Raw genomic sequence first — 19,577 nt, 5'->3', positions numbered from 1 at the left:
TTGTGAATAAAATATGGGTTTATGAGATTTGCAAATCAGTGCATTCTGTTTTTATTTACAGTTTACCCATCTTCTATATGTTGATTCTTACAGTTGTGTTTTTTTAGCTGGAAACCCCCACAGATGCCTTGTCTTTCAGCAGAGGGAAGGTTTGAAATTATGACCCTGTGCCATGCATGGGGTTTATTCATGTAAAAACTCAGGTTACTGGTTCTGCCATTCTTATGGAGGTCTGCAAATAGAGTCTCTGAATTTTCTACCAGTCTCTTGTTTTTGTAAACTTTTCCGTACAGCTGAACCCTCATAGAGCAACTATTCAGTTGAAGATTCAGTTCAGTAAAGACTTAGTGGTGGAAAGTAAACATAAAAATAATTACTTGAGTAAGAGTAATAAAGTATATGATGAGAAGACTACTCAACTTACTAGTTACTTTGGATCTGAATCTGATTAAAATCAAGGAAAATCCTAAATTTCACACTCTGTGTGTGTGTGTGTGTGTGTGTGTGTGTGTGTTGACACGCTCGCTTCTTTCTCCTATGCAGGACGCTAAAAACATGAGGGGTTGTTGTGTCAGACCACTGCAGCGCATTGCTAGGCTCAAGAACAATTTTAATCAAACAATTTACAAACAATTCATTCAATCATCGACATATTTGTCCTGGTCAGAGTCACGGTAGTCTCACAAGTCAGACTTTTAGCTAAACCATTAAGCGACATGTTTTCAAGGGGTGAGAGAAAACTGGAGAACCTGTAGGAAACCCACACAGGCCCAAGAGGAACCGTGAAACTGCAAAAGTGACCACAATCCAGCATTGAACATATAACCCTTGGAACATGATGTAATAACTGTGGCGACAGGCCGGTGGCCAGCACACAGGAAACAAAGATCACTCCTCCCACGACTGCCGCGGTGGCGCTGAAGAGACAACGCCGCTTCAGCGCCACCAAGGTTTTGGACGGCCAGAGAGCACGTGGCGGCAGGGCCGGGCCACCAACACATCCACGGCTCGTGAATGGTGCACCGCACAGAAAGAATTCCACCATCCAGCAGGCAAGGGGAGGATATAAAAGGGCGGTATTCCACTCACAACAAGAGAAGAGGATCTCCGAGCATGTGCGCAAGTAGCTGGCATGTGTTATTTTACGACACATGCATGTCCGCTAACCGCTGCAATGTGTTTTTTCTGTTTTTTCCAGACGAAGTCAACGAGAGTGAATGCTCCACCCCCTGGTTGTAACCGAAGACAGCTGAGACCCTCACCGCCAGATCGCACTTCAACACACGCACACACCCGCACTCCCCTCACTGTTCGTCTCAAATAAAGATCCCTCCACGAATAACCCTAAAACGGCCTCCTGTGTGTGTGCTCATCCCACCGTGGGCTCAATTCCACCACATCGACCCAACTGCCAGCATGCTGCTGAAGGAAAAGAGGTCACCCGGAACCGCCCCGCCTACAGGACACCCCAGGAGGAGTCCAGGCCACTGAAACTGGATCAGGGTCACTGAAGGAGGGTCAAGTCTCCGGGCCTGCCGGAGGAGGCCCCCACACACCAGACCCGCCGAAACCAGTCCAGCGAAGGGAGGAGGCCCCAACCCGGCTGGCCTACATGGCCCGGGGCAAGAAGAACGCCCCGGCCGAAGGTAAGTCACATACACCCCCTAACCCACTCTCCTCTGTATTTCAACAGGTGAGCCAGCAGGGGAACTTCGGCCGGGAGCAGAAGGAGGATGACCGCCTGAAGTATTGCTGGGCCCAGGTGCGGCAGATTGACGGGGTCGACCAAAGTCCAGAACACAGGCTACATACCTCCTACTTTCTAGCCCGGGGAGGCCTGCTATACCACTGAACCCAGTGCAGACGGGAAAATGTGGACCTCCTAGTAGTCCCCAGGACCCGAACCCAAACACTGTTACACCTGGCCCATACCCACCCGCTCGGGGGCCACTTGGGTGCCCGAAACAATGGAGAAAAACTGAAGGACTGCTTCACCTGGCCGGGGATGGATGCAGAGGTCCGGGCCTTTTGTCAGCGGTGCCCTCAGTGTCAGCGCACCGCCCCAAGAAGCCCCCGCCAGCGCCCCTGATCCCTCTGCCCATCATCAGTGTACCCTTCGAGCAGCATGGACCTCATAGGGCCGCTCCCCAAGTCCGCCCAGGGTTACAAGTATATACTCGTCATCGTGGACTACGCGACCTGGTACCCCGAGGCAGTATCACTAGGCAAAGCCACCTCCCGCAACATCGTCAGAGAACTGGTACTCCTGTTCAGTTGTGTGGGGATCCCAAAGGACATTCTGACTGACTAAGGTATGCCTTTTGTGTCCAAGTTAATGTCTGATCTGTGTCAGCTGTTACAGGTGAAACATCTCAAAACGTCTGTCTACCACCCGCAAACTGATGGACTGGTCGAGAGATTCAACCAGACGCTAAAACAGATGTTACGCCAGGTGGTAGATGAGGAAGGAAGGAACTGGGACCTCCTCCTTCCCTACGTGCTCTTCGCCATCCAGAGTGCCCCCAGTCATCCACGGGTTTCACACCATTCGAGCTCCTCTTCGGACAGCGACCTCGAGGACTGCTGGACGTGGCTCACGAAGCGTGGGAGGAACAACCGTCCCCATTCCGCTCGGTCATTGACTACGTGCAGGAGATGCAAGAGAAGATTGACCGGGTAACCCGATAGTTCGGGAGCACATATGCGAGCCGCCCAAGAGGCACAGAAAAGGGTGTACAACCGTCCCACGCAGCCTCAGGAGTTCTAACCGGGCGATCGGGTGCTCCTACTAGTACCCAGTAGCTCCTGCAAGTTCCTGGCCCAGTGGCAAGGCCCGTACACAGTCCTCAAGCGAAAAGGCCCCGTAAACTACCACATGCAGCAGCCCGGTAAGCGAGCAGAGGAAAAACTCTACCACGTGAATCTGCTTAAGAAGCGGGTAGAGCCGGCGCCAGTAGTATCAGCGTATGCGGCTCTGGACACAGATCATGGCAAGAGTACCTTGGTAGAATTGGGGGAAGATCTTACCCCCACACAGAGACAGGAGCTATCAGAGTTGGTGGACCAATTTTCTGATGTGTTCTCTACCTCCCCAGAAATGACGCAGATGGTCCACCACGAGATCAAGACCCGTCCAGGAGTAGTGGTGAGACAGCGGCCCTACCATGTCCCAGAGGGCTGGCACAAGGCTATCAAGGAAGAAGTTGGCCGAATGTTGCGGGACCACATCATAGAGGAGTCCAACAGCCCCTGGTCCAGCCCCATCGTCGTCGTGCCAAAGCTGGATGGAAGTATGCGACTTTGTAACGACTTCCGGAAGCTGAACCAGGTCTCTGAGTTCGATAGCTATCCCCTCCCTTGAGTGGACGACCTCGTGGAGCGACTGGGGAGAGCCCGGTTCATAAGTACCCTGGACCTAATGAAAGGCTACTGGCAAGTCGCGCTGCCACCGGACGCGAGATCGAAGACTGCCACCGGTCACTGGCAGTACCGGGTTCTCCCCTTCAGGCTACATGGGGCACCCGCTACGTTCCAGCAGCTAATGGACATTGTCCTGCGACCCCACTGTATGTTCGCAGCCGCCTACCTAGATGACGTAGTCATCCACTCCTCCACTTGGTTGGACCGCCTGTTCCACCTGGGGGAGGTTCTGAAGGAGCTCCGGAAGGCCGGGCTGACAGCCAACCCCAAGAAATGCCACCTAGGGCTGACCAAGGCACAGTACCTGGGCTACCGTATTGGCCGGGGTATGCTGAAGGCACAAACGAAGAAAATCAAGGCAGTGAAGGACTACCCCCGACCCACATCAAAGAAACAGGTACGTGCCTTCTTGGGGTTGGTAGGGTATTACCGCAGGTTTGTGCCTAAGTTCTCCTCTTTAGCTTCCCCCCTCTCAGACCTTACGAAGAAGGGCCAGCCAGACCGGGTGAAATGGTCTGCAGGGGCAGAGCAGGCGTTCCAAGCCCTAAAAGAGGCCCTCACCAGCGCCCCAGTGTTACACAACCCAGACTTCGCCCTCCCATTCACCGTGCACACAGATGCCCCCGAGACCAGGCTGGGCGCCGTTCTCTCACAGACCTATGAAAGAGAGGAACACCCGGTCCTCTACATCAGTCCAAAGTTGTCCCCAGCTGAGAGGAAGTATGCGGCTGTGGAAAGAGAGGCCCTGGCAATAAAATGGGCCATCGGAGAGCTCCGATACTACCTGGCCGGTCAGCACTTCGTCCTGGTGACAGACCATGCCCCACTGCAGTGGATGGCCAAGGCCAAGGACACTAATGCCAGGGTAACCCGATGGTTCCTCTCGTTGCAGGATTTCTCTTTCCTGGTCAAGCACCGGGTGGGGACCCACCATGGGAATGTAGATGGTTTCTCGCAACAGGATACACTGTGGGCCCGACAACGGCAGTGGGCTCGGAGCTGGGGGGGGTACTGTGGCGACAGGCCAGTGGCTGGCACACAGGAAACAAAGATCGCTCCTCCCGCGACTGCTGCGGTGGCGCTGAAGAGACACGTGGCACGTGGCGGCGGGGCGGGGCAGCCGACACACCCACGGCCCGTGAATGGTGCACTGCACAGAAAGAATTCCACCATCCAGCGGGCGAAGGGAGGATATAAAAGGGTGGTATTCCACTCACAACGAGAGAAGAGGATCTCCGAGCATGTGTGCAAGTAGCTGGCGTGTGTTAGGCAATATTTTGCGACGCGTACATGTCCGCTAACCGCTGCTGTGTGTTTTTTTCTGTTTTTTCCAGACGAAGTCGATGCGAGTGAAGGCTCCGCCCCCGGTTGTAACCGAAGACAGCTGAAACCCTCACCGCCAGATCGCACTTCAACACACATGCACACGCACACACACTGTGCTCATCCCACCGCGGGCTCAATTCCCTACATAACACTACCCACTATGCCAACTTACCTCTGGAGCAAGCCAAAGTTTAACTAGCTTTCCATATGGATTAATTAAGTAAGCAATGTTTACCTAATTTACTGATACATAGAAGTCTTTAAGCAAAGAAATGTGAAAGTACAAATAAGTAAAAATATGTACAAATACTAAATAGTAAGTATGCAAAATAAGTATGCTTTAAAAAAAAGGTTGTACACAAACTAAGTATAGACACAAAGTTTATATGCATATGTAAAAAATAAGTATGCATACTAGAATTTTAGAGGTGGAAGAAAACTGAAGATCCTGTAGGAAATCCACACAGGCCCAGGAGAACCATGAAAACACTACAGAAGTGACAACAGTTCAACAGTGACCCCACAACCCTTGGAACATGAAGTATTAACACTGCCCATTATGCCAACTTACCACTGCAGTCATTCATCAAACCTTAGGTTTTGACTATTCCTTATATGTCAGTTTGAGCATCTGAATTGTGCTGAAACTGTCACGCTTTGTAGGTGGAGATGGAAGCAAGTGCAGGTAGGCAGATATAATAACAATCCAAAGGGGTAAGGCAAAATCTGTGGTCGATAAACAGGCAGGGGTCGGGCGATCAGGCAACAGACAAAGCTAGGCAAGGCAGAGAATCAAGGTTGAGAACGAAAACAATGGTCAAAAGTCACTTTGGCAAAACACGAGAATAAGGCTTGGATAACGTCAGAGAACAAGTCAAATGAACGTTTACTTCGCAAAGACTGAGAGTTCACAAAGTCCTTAAATACTGCGATTGTGCAGTGTATGAGATTGGTTGCAGGTGTGTGTAGTTAGTACTCCGGCGAAGGCGAGCGTAAGCGTTTGTGGGAAGTGTAGTTCTCAGCGGCCATGTTTGTAGTTAGTGATGCCTCCTGGGAAATGGAGTTGCTGGTTGGCTGTGATATGACAGAGCCCCCAGCACCACTGGACATTCAGGGCGTAGTGCATGAAAGTCTCTACATAGCTGTGGGTCCAAGATGTCTTGCGCTGGCACCCAGCACTGTTCCTCTGGCCCATATCCCTCCCATTCGATCAAGTACTCAAGCTAACCCCTCCTGCACCGCGATGTTAGGATGTTCTTTATGAGGTAGGCAGGTTGACTGTCGATCTCTAGTAGGACAGGAGGGACATTGAGGGGCACATCCATGGCTAGAGGTCCAGGGATGACAGGCTTGAGTCGTGAAACGTGGAAAGATGGTGCTATGCGGCTGTGACGAAGTAACGCCAATCTGTATGTGACCTCATTAATTTGCTTGATGACCTTGAATGGTCCAGTGTACCTTGGGGTGAGTTTTTTGCAAGCATATGGTTGTTTCAGGTCCCTTGTGGAAAGCCAGACTTTATCACCTGACTGGTACTGCAGGTGCTCAGCCTTACGCTTGTAGGTGTATGAGGTCTGCCAAAGATGCTGGTGTGTACTTGCCCAAACCTCTTTGCTCCTCTGGAACCATTGGTCAACTGCCAGTGATTCGGTGGGGTTGGCATTCCACGGGAACAGCGGAAGCTGGTAGCCTACAACACACTGGAATGGTATGAGGCCTGTGGCTGAGTGACGTAGAGAATTTTGGGCATATTCGGCCCAGGGAAGGAATCTGCACCAGTCCTCAGGCTTGGATGCACAGAATGTCTGGAAGAACCATCCAATCTCCTGGTTAGCTCGTTCCACTTGACCATTGGCTTGTGGGTGGTAGCCAGAGGTGAGATTGACATTGGTGTCCATCTTCTCCATGAAACTAGACCATACCCTTGACATGAACTGTGGTCCCCGATCACTAACTATCTCCTCTGGGATTCCGAAGTACCTGAACACGTGCTGAAAGAGCAATTCGGCTGTCGTGAAGGCTGTTGGGAGGGCATATAGTGGAATGAGGCATAGTGACTTGGAAAATCCGTCCACAGCCACTAGGATAGTTGTGTTGCCTTGGGATTCTGGTAGGTCTGTGATGAAGTCAATAGACAGGTGGGACCAGGGACGTTCAGGTATGGGTAGGGGATTGAGCTTGCCGGCCGATAGTGTCTGTGGAACCTTACATTGGGCACACGTCGAGCAGGAAGACACTACGGGGTGCACATCCCTTACTAGGTTAAGCCACCAGTACTTTGCCGCAACAGATGGTAAGTGCGGTGTGCGCCTGGATGACCTGTGGCGACTGCCGTATGGGTCCAGGAAATAAGCTCTTGTCAGTGCTGTTCAGTCACAAATTGTCTTCCGGGGGGGGGGGGGGCATGCTGCTGGAACCTGTGACCTTGGTATGTGTGCTAAGGTTTGGTCCAACTCCCACTCCAGGGAGTTGACAATACAAGAAGGTGGCAGAATGAATTCTTCGTGGCTTTCTTGAGCCTCAGTGCTGTCTAGATGGGAGAGAGCATCAGCCTTAGTATTCTTGGACCCTGGCCTGTACAACAGAGTGAACTGAAAACGTGAGAAGAATAATGACCAGCGGGCTTGACGAGGTGACAAATGCTTGGCAGTACGTAGGTACTCTAGGTTTTTGTGGTCAGTGAAGATGATGGAGGGGTGTACTGCACCCTCCAGCCAATGCTGCCATTCCTCCAGGGCTAATTTTACAGCCAAGAGTTTTCTGTTTCCAACGTCATAGTTACGCTCTACTGGTGACAACCTCTGAGAAAAGAAGGCCATGGGATGAAACTTGGGCCTCTCTCCAAAATGCTGAGAGAGGATAGCTCCTACACCTGTCTCAGATGCATTGACTTCAACAACGAAGGGCTTGGACAGGTCTAGGTGCTTGATGATGGTGGTAAATGCTTCTTTGAGTTGCTCTAGTGCTGCTTGGGCAGCTGGATTCCAGGACAGGCGTTTGTGCTTTCCTCTCAGCAGGGATGTTAAAGGGTGTGCAATGGAGCTGAAACCTCTGATGAAATGCCGGTAGAAGTTGGCAAAGCCCAGGAATCTCTTTAACTGTGTTCAGCGAATTGTTGTGTTCCACAACTACCTGCACCTTACCTTGGTCCATGGTGACCCCCTCAGGGCAGATGATATAGCCCAGGAATGAGATAGTGTGTTGGAGAAATTCACATTTCTCTGCTTTGACATAGAGCTGGTGCTTGAGGAGTCTTGGCAGGACATGCCGGACATGTTCTCCCGGGGAACTGGAATATATCAAGATGTCATCGATGTATGTGATGACGTTGCAACCCAGCATGTCCCTTAGGACGTCATTAATCAGACACTGAAATACTGAGGGGGCGCTAGAGAGTCCAAACGGCATTACCAAGTATTCATAGTGGCTTGAGATGGTACTGAAACCCGTCTTCTACTCATCTCCCTTTCTGATATGAACCAGGTTGTATACACCTTGGAGGTCCAGTTTAGTGAAGATGGTGGCTGCTCGTAGTTGTTCTAGGGATACTGGGACCAGCAGAAGAGGGTATCGATACTTTACACAACATTAATTGAGACCTCAGTAATCGATGCATGGCCTGAAACCACCTCCCTTCTTATCCACAAAGAAAAACCCTGCTGACACAGGGGATGTGGAGGGTTGGATGTAGCCCTGCTGGAGTGCCTCTCGAATATACTCCTCCTTAGCTCGTTGTTCAGTCAGTGATAAGGGATACACCCGACCTTGAGGTGGCGGGGTTCCAGGGAGTAGATCGATGGCACAATCGTATGGTCGATGTGGAGGTAGTCCGCTAGCCTTCTCCTTCCTGAAAACCTCCATGAGGTCTTGATATTCCGGTGGAATGTGAACTGGAGCAGGTTGATCAGAGCTTTCGATGGAGGTGGCCGCCAGTGGAACTACTGGTGTCTGTAGGCAGTGTGCAAGGCAGTGGATAGACCAGTGCGTGATTTGTTTGTTTGTCCATAAAATGCTTGGGTTGTGCTGTTCCAGCTAAGGGAGACCTAGGATAATGGGATGTCTGGCGGACACTGTGATGTAGAAAACAATGCTTTCTCAATGGAGTGCGCTGGTTTGAAGGGTGAGGGGCTCTGTGCAATGAGAGATGTACCTCTAACCAATATGGGCTCCATCAATGGCCTGGATCTTATGTGGCTGTCTTAGTAGCCGAACAGGGATGTTGTATTGGTGAACAGTGCTCTGATCGATGAAATTCCCCGCCACTCCTGAGTCAATGCTTCTAAAACACAAGACTTCCCTGAGTATTCAGCTATGACAGGTAGCATGAATGCAAGCTGAGATACGATCTGGGGTAACAGAAATTAACTCACCCCTTGCTAATGGGGTTTAGCGTCCCCACTATCCCCTGTATTGCGACGAAACTTGAGAGGGCACTGTCGGATGAGATATTTCTCCTCTCCGCAGTAAAAATAGCTAAACTCTCGATGACGCCTCTCTCTCTCCTCCTCGTTGAGCTGTGCACGACCCAGCTGCATGGGCTCTGTGGTGGCACCATGCACTGTGACATTTACCTTGCTGCGTACTGGGCGGTGGCCCTGCAGAAGGCGATCCAGGCGGATAGCGAGGTCATTGAGCATGTCAAGGGTGACTTGCTCGTCACGACAGGCCAGCTCTGTCAATACATCTGGGTTCAGTCCCTGGCGAAACAGTCTTTAGAGCTGGCTCGTTCCACGCACTCCTTGCTGCAATGGTGCGAAACTCGAGGGTATACTCAGCAACACAACGTGAACTTTGCTTCATGGTTAGCAGCTCCTCTCCTCTCTGCCATCCAGAGAGTGATCGAAGACTTGCCGGAAATGCCCTGTCAACTGTTCCAAGGACGAGATGGAACCGCCTCCTTGTTTCCATACAGCCGTAGGCCAGAGGAGAGCCACACCGGGTAAAAGCTGCAGAAAGTGTGTGATTTTCCGTGTCTCCGGCATGTTTATTTGGTAGTTTTAAAATGATTAGACAGATCCGTTAGAACATTGTACACGGAGTGTGTGAATGTAATAAAAAATAATAAATAAATTAATAAATAAATAAATGAGGCCTATTTTCATTTAGGTGAAAAGTACATGTACATGTTGAGCTCATATTATCTATTTTATGGATTAGAGATTTATAGATTTGGGGGATTTTCTCCAAACATGACGGACAGAAACTAGTCATACTGAACAATCTGTAAGTGGTACAGTAAGTCAACTGCCTGATCTTGCACTGCTTATTTAATTAAACACAATGATTTGGCAAAAAGAACCACAAATTATTATGATCTGTAACTATTATTTAAAAAAAAAAAAAAAAAAAAAAAAAAAACTTACAGAAATAAATGACTAGTGTATCAGTCAGGTTTTCCATTTAAATGAACTTATTAATAGTTTATTATTCATTTATAATAGGATAATCAAATATATTGCCTAACCAACTGCTTATATTTAGCACCTCTCCTTGCCCCACCTTTACTATCAGTTTTGTGTTTGCTACAGATAATTCATGTGGGGGTGGGGAATTCATTTGGGGTATGGGGCCACAGTGGCTAAATTATCACCTTAGGCGGGCCAAGTAAAATCAAAACAGTTAAAATTGAACTTGACACTTATTTATCACCCAAAATGGAATTCTGATGTAAATATTCATATAACATCCATGATCAGCAGGATTAGGCCAACACACAACATGAAGGATAAAACTGACACAAGACCAGACCTATCATTTCACCATATCACACATAATGGCTTTCACATTAATTTCATCATTAATTAGCATCATTAATCTCCTGACTATGAGTAAAAACTGACTGTTGCTTTTTAAGTGCTGCAACCAACTCATTTACCGTGTCTGTCCATGCCTGGCCAAAATATTGTACTTCTTCACATGATTTGTATCGTAATGCTGTCGAATATAAAATACTTTGAGGACCGCCACTTGCTGGGAGCAAATTAAACCAATTGTTTTTTTAAAGTAATATTCTTGTTGTCCATTTTTCTTGGAATATACGGCATTCAAAATCCACCTTCCGAGATATTTCTCACATACCCACGTTTTCAGTTTGGAAATATTTGAAGATTACAATTTATCTATATATAAAGACTCAAGGACTATAAGCCTATAAGGACTCAGAGAAGAGGACCTCTAGTGGATATATAAAAGTAACTGCATCTGTGTGTGGATAATTCCTTACAGTTCCATTACATTACTGCTTTACATTTAGAAATTAGAAATTACTGCTTTACAATTAGAAATGTAACCACACCCACTCATCCAAACCAGTAATTAACCTGTATGTTTAATTTTCTCCTAATAATGATTTAATGCTGATTTGGGCTGAAATCCTGTTTCTTCTGCTACAAACAGAAAACGAGAAAACAAGTCATTTTTCCTTTTTTGTAAGTTTAAATTTAATGCAAGAAACAAACGGTTAAAATGTACAGTGACTTTTTACTCAGTAAGTGAACTTGACTTGATTTGAATCAATGCATTATGGCAAAGAGGGTTTATATTTGGTCCTTTTGGCTTTCCATACTATAAAAGAAGCCATGCTTGTGCTGTCAGACACGTTTAGCGCATTTCACGTGCTGGGTGTAATCACGCAGCAGTCGCAGGATTAATATCTGGCCACGTTATGAACAGGGAGGTAACTAAATGAATGAAAGTTACAGCTTTGTGGAGAGGTTTCTCTGCCTGATTCAGGTAGAGAAAGATCATCACGTTATAGAATAAAGTTAATAAGTGGAACCTGATCATAAAATAGTAACTTTCACCGTTTGAGCATGGTCTGGACTTTAAGTTTACTTGGAAATCCTCTATAAGTTATTGGTCATGGCGGGAAATAAAATTAACCCATAAGGATAACGTTACGATCTATAGTTACATCATCATTTTACACTCCGACTCAGTGTTGTTCATGAGCAAGTGATTTGTAGGATTTAAAAATCCGTCTCCAAATTTTGAGTGAGTTTTATGAACACGGTTTCGTCCCTACACGCACCTCACCGCATTCTAATTCTGTGACGTTGACAACACTGTGACGTCATGGCTCAGCCAGCAATAAAACATTCTGCTCAGCTGAAGTGGTCTTTAGTTTCTACAGACAGATCACTGAGAGGTATGGCTCTACTAATATCTTCACTTTAACTAAGCTTCTTGTACACCTGTCTTTCTGTAATAATGCACAAAAAAAAATAATAAAAAATGTATCTATCTTTTGATAAATTTGTCAAGTCAAATTTATTTATATACTGTATATATATCAGATTTAATAGACAATGAGTGTCAACCAAAGTACTGTACATCTTGGCTAAATCTAAAGTGAGAAAAAAAGAGAAAATTAAAATAATGTAAAAACAAGAAATAAAAACATTGAAAGACAAAACCACAGATAAAAGACAGGACAAATGCAGAAGACCTGATACTACAGATCTCCATTCCCCCCCCCCCCCCCCCCCCCCCGTTTCTTTTTATTGGTATGCATTTAACTGAGTGTACTGAGCCATGGCAGTGAAATCTGATCAGCAAAATATTAATTTTATTATATGGTATTATATGTCAGCTGTTTCACTCAATGGGAACATGGCTGTCTTTTTAATTACTAAAGCTAATATTCCATGAGTTAGTGTGCGTCAGTAATAAAGCTGAACTAGTAAAGATATTTGTAGCAAAACAAGAACCTCTAAAAGAAAGGTTAGATAACGATGCTCATTTACTTGTATGATTAACCGAAATTCAAACAAAATCTCTTACATGTCTTTAAATAGCAACTGAATTTGTTTAAGTCTGTTTATTTTGCTTTACATCAATGTGATGTGATGCTACTCACAGATGTTATTTCAGCACGATGGAATGATTTTCAAAAATGAGGAGGAATCACAAAGAGACACCTCAGCATCAAGCTGTGAGGAAGTTTTTTTTAACCATCCATACACTTTTAGTATTTGAAATGCATGACTGCATAGCAATCAGTGTTAAAATATAATTTGTTTTTCTTTGTTTTGTTTATTTACAGATGCTGGAATTAAGGAGTAGTAAAATGGACATATTGTCCAGGTACAGTCACCTGTTCACACACAGGACAATTAGTATGATGAGTGTGTTTCATTTCTAAGAGAAAGCTGAGTCTGAGAAGCAGAGAATGCCAGTGTAGAGTTATTAAACTCTTTGACCTTTCGATAGGAAACGATCTGAGAACAGAAGTGAAACTTTTAAAAAGTAAAATGTGTGGAAAGACTTTTATCAGAAGTGTGTTTTAATTTAACGGAATGTGTTTGTTTCTTAAAGAAAAAGAGAAGAAGCAGCAATGACGATCGCTCCAGAATCGAGTAACGGGCCTACGAACCAAGATTTCTTGCAGGAAACTCCACGACCTGAGGAAGTTCTGGTAAACAGATAATTAAAGGATTTTATTAGTTGACGCTTGTTATATATTATTAGTTATATTTAGATTTATTAGTTATATTTACCTTATCAAATGCCACAGCATTTGATAAGGTAATAGTCTTGTAGGGTTTCTGTGAGAACACTGAAGCATCTTGGATAGAGCAAAGTGAGATGGACAGGATTTGGAAATGGAAATGTAATAATTTATTAAGATCTTGTGTAGAAATAATGGGTCATTTTCAGAGTTCAGTAAATGTGTAGTGAGGATTTAATACACTAATTGCAGATGTCGGTATTCAGACGTCAGATGTAACTACATACTTTTTTCTTTACAGGAGAGAGCCAAGAATATTGGTATTTTAGTAATTTCACAAATTGTCATAGACTGAGTTTTTTTGACAAGGCTAAAATTTGTTGAATTTTCCATTTTAGGCACATGGGAACAATAGCATGCACACTATGGCAAAGCAGAACATCCGGTTACCTGTCACTAACACAACCAGAAATACATTAGTCTTCCCCATAAAGAGCATAGAATTTGAACGGGCAGGTGCTGGTAAGATATGAAATATTGTCTTTTATCAGAGCAAAATGACTTATAAACCAACCAATCTTAATGTTCAAAGAGTACACACAAGGCTAATTGCATGTGTTGTGTGTAATTGAAAGGGCCTCCAGCAAAGAGCCCTGGGAAACCAAAACTTCTTCCTAGAAGGCCCAGAAAGGATCCGATTGGTCTTCCCCCTTTCAGAGCACTGATGCACAAGGAAACGGTAAGTGAAACATCTGGCAATCCTCAGTTACTTACTCTGGGTTCCTTTAAGTAAATGTGCATATATGTGATCAAATTTGATTAAATTGTGAGTAGGACTTGTTTCCAGACTACAAGCTTTCAAATATAGATGTAAAAATTACATACACAGAAAATGTATTTGAAACATATTTTTTTGAATATGTTAATTCATCATTATTTTACACGAAAAACAACACTTCAGATCTTAGCCACTGTATGAAACAGATCATTAAATTTTATCATCAATAGTTTAACTCCTTTTACCATAGACCAAAAAAATTGAATTTCTGTCTGTTTTAGGAGGTGTCCGTGTTCAGCGTTGATTTTTTTTTTTCTTTTTTTTTGTCACACTACACACTATGTTACACTAGTAGTTAATGGCTCAAATGAAAACGCAAAGCTTTAAGAATTTGCAGGGGTTTTTTTTTACCTACTTTACTAGATTTAAATATTATCATTTTATATGGACAGTTTTAACTATCAAAAAAGCTTTAGCTGTGCTGTTCGTTTTAACTTTGTAGAAATTATTATTGTGGAAAGCTGTGAATTGTTTGCCCAGCAGGGGGCTCACACCCGTCCTGTTGTGATACATTATACTCTACATACAGAAACCCAACAGAGTCCTGATTAATCTTATAACAGACTTGTGGTGATAAATGAATTCATTTGTTTACACTGATTGAAAATTTCTGATAAGTCCATTTCCATTCCACTGGTAGAATGGAATGCCAGTGTACTGCCAGAAAGGGCTAAAGTAGATTAAGTGAAAATATGCAAAAGAGATTAATATAATTTAATGCATTTATATTGGATTTATACAGAATTTATAATGGATATAATATTTGATTAGCTACATTATCCTAAGCTATTTCTTTGCTTTGTGAATTTTAGAAACGTTGCCTGAGATCAGGGGTCATTTACAGAGTTAAGCGTGTAGTGAGGATTTAATAAAGTGATTGCAGACGTCAGTATTCAGAAGTCAGATATAACTATAGACTTAAACTTTTTCTTTATAGCAGAGAGCCAAAAATATAGGAATTTTATTAACTTTACAAATGGTAATAGATTTGTATATTCTCTACAGGCTGAGGTTTTTTGACAAGGCTAAAATTAGTTAAATTGCTAATTTCAGGCACATTGGGAAAATAGCATGTGCACTACAGCAAAGCAGACTGTCCGCTTACCTGTCATTAACACAACCAGAAAGAAATCAATCGACCCCATGAAGATCATAGAAATGTTTGAACGAGCAGGTGCTGGTAAGATATGAAACATTAACTTTCATCAGAGCAAAATGACTTATAAACCAACCAATCTTAATGTGCAAAGAGTACACACAAGGCTAATTGCTTGTGTTGTGTGTAATTGAAAGGACCTCCAGCAAAGAGCCCTGGGAAACCAAAACTTCTTCCCAGAACGCCCAGAATGGATCCGATTGGTCTTCCCCCATTCAGAGCACTGATGCACAAGGAAAAGGTAAGCGAAACATCTGGCAATCCTCAGTTACTTACTCTGGGTTCCTTTAAGTAAATGTGTATGTATGTGATCAAATTTTATTAAATTATGAGTAGGACTTGTTTCCAGACTACGAGCTTTCAAATACAGAAGTAAAAATACGTACACAGAAAATGTATTTGAAACGGCACTTCAGATCTTAGCCACTGTGTGAAACAGATCATTAATTTTTATCATCAATAGTTTAAAGTAGATTCAGTGAAAATATGGTAAAGAGATTAATATAATTTAATGAATTTATAATGGATATAATCTTTGATTATCTACATTATCCTAACCTATTTTTTTGCTTTGTGAATTTAAGAAACGTTGCCTGACATCAGGGGCCATTTACAGAGTTCAGTTAAGTGTGTAGTGAGGATTTAATATAGTGATTGCAGACGTCAGTATTCAGAAGTCAGATATAACTATAGACTTAAACTTTTTCTTTATAGGAGAGAGCCAAAAATATTGGAATTTTAGTAATTTTACAAATGGTAATATATTTGTATATTCTCTACAGGCTGAGGTTTTTTGACAAGGCTAAAATTTGTTAAATTGTTCATTTCAGGCACATGGGGAAAATGGCATGTGCACTACAGCAAAGCAGAACATCTGCTCACCTGTCATTAACACAACCAGAAAGAAATCAATCGACCCCATAAAGACCATAGAAGAATTTGAACAAGCAGGTGCTGGTAAGATATGAAATATTACCTTTCATCATAGCAAAATGACTTATAAACCAACCAATCTTAATGTTCAAAGAGTACCCACAAATCTAATTGCATGTGTTGTGTGTAATTGAAAGGACCTGCAGCAAAGAGCCCTGGGAAACCACAACTTCTTCCTAGAAGGCCCAGAATGGATCCGATTGACCTTCCCCTATTCAGAGCACTGATGCACAGGGAAATGTTAAGCAAAACATCCAGCAATCCTCAGGAACTTACAGGTACTACAGAGGTAAAGAGTAAGTCTCTTGAGGCTACAATTGAGGTAGAACCTCAATTAAGAACCAACATTACTGATGCTGTCCTGGATTGCATAACCTCTACATCGTTCAAGAATCAGTTCATTCAGCGCATTGTGGGTGAGTTTGATGATATACTAGCAAAAGCCGTGTCCCAGGTTCATGAGCAACAGCATGCTGTGAGATTCGATACAGTAGGAGGTAAGATAAACAACATCTCCTGGGAACAACAATCGAGCAACAATGTTTTCAGGCCTGGCTTCAGTGATGGTGTGGCATCTGTGCTTGGTTATGCACTGATAGAAGTTAGAGAAGATGTGAAAAAAACTTTTAGAAGCCAGTCACAAAAATTTCAGACAGCCTCACCAACGGCATGCGATTCTGTAACAGAAATAGTGGACAGCGTCTTTGAAAGCATGCTTGATTCCTTGATTCCTCAACTGAAACCAGATGTTTGCACTGAAAGGGATCCTAGCATGATTGATTCTCTTAATAGTCGTGAGTCTGATACAGTGTTTGATAGTATCCTTCCCAGCACTGACTCAGATTTCAACCAGAGTCAAGTCCATGAGTCAAGAGGAAGTGCTGATGAGTCTAGCGTCACAGCTCAGGACATTGAGACATTAGGTAAATGACTCTTATGTTACATAGCCATATATTCATAGTGAGATAAGATTTTTTAAATGAATGATGTATTATTACTTATAGAAATCATGTGCTGAATGCAAATCACATTAATCACAGCTCAAATAAAATATTTGCCAAAATTGCAGACATTGTGAAAGAGAGAGCTGACTCCCCAAGAAGATCTACCAAAGTCCCGTTCTCCACAGTATTTGACCAGTCTTCTGGACCTGAAATTAAGGCCAAAGATGAGGTTGAGGGCATCTTGGCTGATTCTGGAAGCATGAGCCACCTTGATGTACCTCTGACTTCAAGAGTCAAATCTGACTCTGATTCAGATACAAGCGTTCTTGAGCTCACTGCTACTTCTGAAACAGAACATGTTGACCACATGTCAAGAACTGATGAAGTAGCAGAAGAAGGACTTGTGGCTAAATCATATGTTGAGCTTGAGCAAATCATGGCTGCTCCTTCTGAGGAAAACACTCCTTCTGACATTACTTCCCAAAGCCTTCAGCTGATTGGACACCAGGAATGTGCTAGCCCTGTCCCTTCACCACCTTCTAGTGATCAGCCAGGTAAGGGAATCTTTGTAGGATACATCGCTAAGATTTTACATTTTTATAACCTTTTAAACATTATTAATTCGTCAGTCAGAAATATTTTGTGTTGCTATACCTCTGTTATATTTATGTTGAAATTATTTTGAGGTATTAAATCATGGCAAATAATCAACCATCCATTGATTATCTTTTCACACTGTTCTCTCTTGTATCCATATTGTAACCTCCCCAAGAGGATCTGCCAGGAGAAGGGCACGTCCTATAAAACCCAACTCTTTGCCAAACATATTCTCTGATGAAGAAGATGGCATCTTTGACCAGTCTCACAAAAAGGTAGAAAGTGATGGCAAGCGTAGACTTTCTCTGCCTGGTATGGAAATGGAAATGGGTTCTTCTGTAAGCAGAAGCGGCCTTGATGAGCCGCAGTTCATCTGAAACTTCCAACGTTGAAGAAGCTACAGCAAAGTCAAGTTAATTAAATTAATTAATTAAAACATTGCAAGTAAATGAATATATGAATATATATGAAAAATATATTTTTACACTGTTCTTTCTTGTATCCAAATTGTAGCCTCCCCAAGAGGATTGTCATGGGAAATAATCTTTCCAGCCTAACAAAAAACAGAGAGAGGGTTTGTAGATGTCAAAAAGTAATTAAACTTTATCGAAACTGTGGCATTCCCAAATGGAAGGAAACGTTTATCCAAATTTAGTAAATCCAACTATGCCACCCTGGGGAATAACCAGGGACATACTCTAAAATAAAGGCACACAGATAAGTTTGACCAATCGGGGCAAAGACCTTGAGAGTGAGACATGAATATGAATCTAAAAATTACGTTTTATTATGACGCTTAAGCATCATTAAAACTTAACATACAAATATAAAATCGCTTTCTCATGAAGCACAATAAGGATTTTAAAACTAAGCACTTCTCCAGGCCCAGGCTTGGCAGGAACAAGACAGGCCAGCTACAGCTCGGGAGGTCATCCAAACCCACCTCAAGTCACACCAAAATCATCAAACACTGCCTACACCATAATGTTCTTGTGTTGGCTCATTAAACACGCGGTGAAGTACACACCACTGAATAAATGCAGCTAGCCTCCCCTATCCCACTGACTCACTGGCTACTGGAGAGAACAAAATCACCAGTTAACCCAAAATTACATAAACACTAAACAATAAACAAATAAAAACAAATATTACAGACACCATGATGTGGTGGCTATAACAACCAGGCCCACTGACACGACCACAGAAATTAGAGGCAGTTAACAGCACCTAAGCAGAACCAGAATTATGATAAAGGGTACAAATGGAAAATATAGCCACTATAGCATGGAGACAATAAGGCATAGCATACACCCCCTCAATAGTAAGGTGGTTGTGTGGAAAAACAAACCAGAAAGAACAGGTTTGAGGCTGGAAAACACTAATTTACCAATTAGTGTCTCATACTACGTGGTTGCAGAACATAAGCTAAACATACATCCAAAAATAAAGTTAAAGTTAACAAAAATAGCAACAAAACAGACACTAGTACAACGAATAATAATAGAAAAAGAAAAAACAACACAAACAGAGAAAAACAAAATAAAAATTACACCAGCAACAAAGTAAAGCTGATATGCAGCACAGCAGCAGAAAGGCACGTACCCTGACAGCCCAAGTGTGCAACACAGCAAAAGCAAAGCCTGTAAGTGAACCAGCCTAGCAAAATGCCCATAAGCAAAGCAGTTAAGCAAAACTATACAGCGAAGTAAAGCAATAAATAAAGCAAACAACTAAGTAAAGCAAAACAACATATAAAACAATAAAGAAAACAACAATAAAGAAAAAAATAAGAACAATAAAGAGAATGATGGTAAAGCAAAACAAATCAGGAAAACGATCAAGCAAAACAGCAGTGGTATCATATGTAGTGTCTTCAGCTAGGGATTTGTCTTAGAGAAGATTTAAATGCTCAAC

General features: G+C 43.5%; 1 protein-coding gene across 1 annotated transcript; it reads left to right on the top strand.

The window, feature by feature from the left end:
• Positions 1-11,379: 11,379 nt before the first annotated feature.
• Positions 11,380-18,183, top strand: LOC108265300 (uncharacterized). The gene is made up of 12 exons (XM_017467472.3): positions 11,380-11,893; positions 12,607-12,679; positions 12,791-12,831; positions 13,063-13,162; positions 13,594-13,717; positions 13,831-13,934; positions 15,087-15,213; positions 15,327-15,430; positions 16,020-16,146; positions 16,260-17,045; positions 17,192-17,620; positions 17,841-18,183. Exons 2-12 carry the CDS (start codon positions 12,641-12,643, stop codon positions 18,038-18,040), a joined length of 2,181 nt encoding a protein of 726 aa, XP_017322961.1. The 5' UTR covers positions 11,380-11,893; positions 12,607-12,640; the 3' UTR covers positions 18,041-18,183.
• The last annotated feature ends 1,394 nt before the right edge of the window (positions 18,184-19,577 follow it).

Source organism: Ictalurus punctatus, chromosome 1 (genome assembly GCF_001660625.3).
Source record: "Ictalurus punctatus breed USDA103 chromosome 1, Coco_2.0, whole genome shotgun sequence".
In the NCBI taxonomy this organism is placed as follows: domain Eukaryota; kingdom Metazoa; phylum Chordata; class Actinopteri; order Siluriformes; family Ictaluridae; genus Ictalurus; species Ictalurus punctatus.
This window is presented reverse-complemented; position numbering and strand designations above follow the sequence as displayed.

Coding starts and splice junctions, on each gene's coding strand:
- LOC108265300 (XM_017467472.3), top strand. CDS start 12,641: ATGAGGAGGAATCACAAAGAGACACCTCAGCATCAAGCT. Junction 16,147..16,259: donor ATTTGAACAAGCAGGTGCTG/GTAAGATATGAA, acceptor TGTAATTGAAAG/GACCTGCAGCAAAGAGCCCT. Junction 17,046..17,191: donor TCAGGACATTGAGACATTAG/GTAAATGACTCT, acceptor CCAAAATTGCAG/ACATTGTGAAAGAGAGAGCT.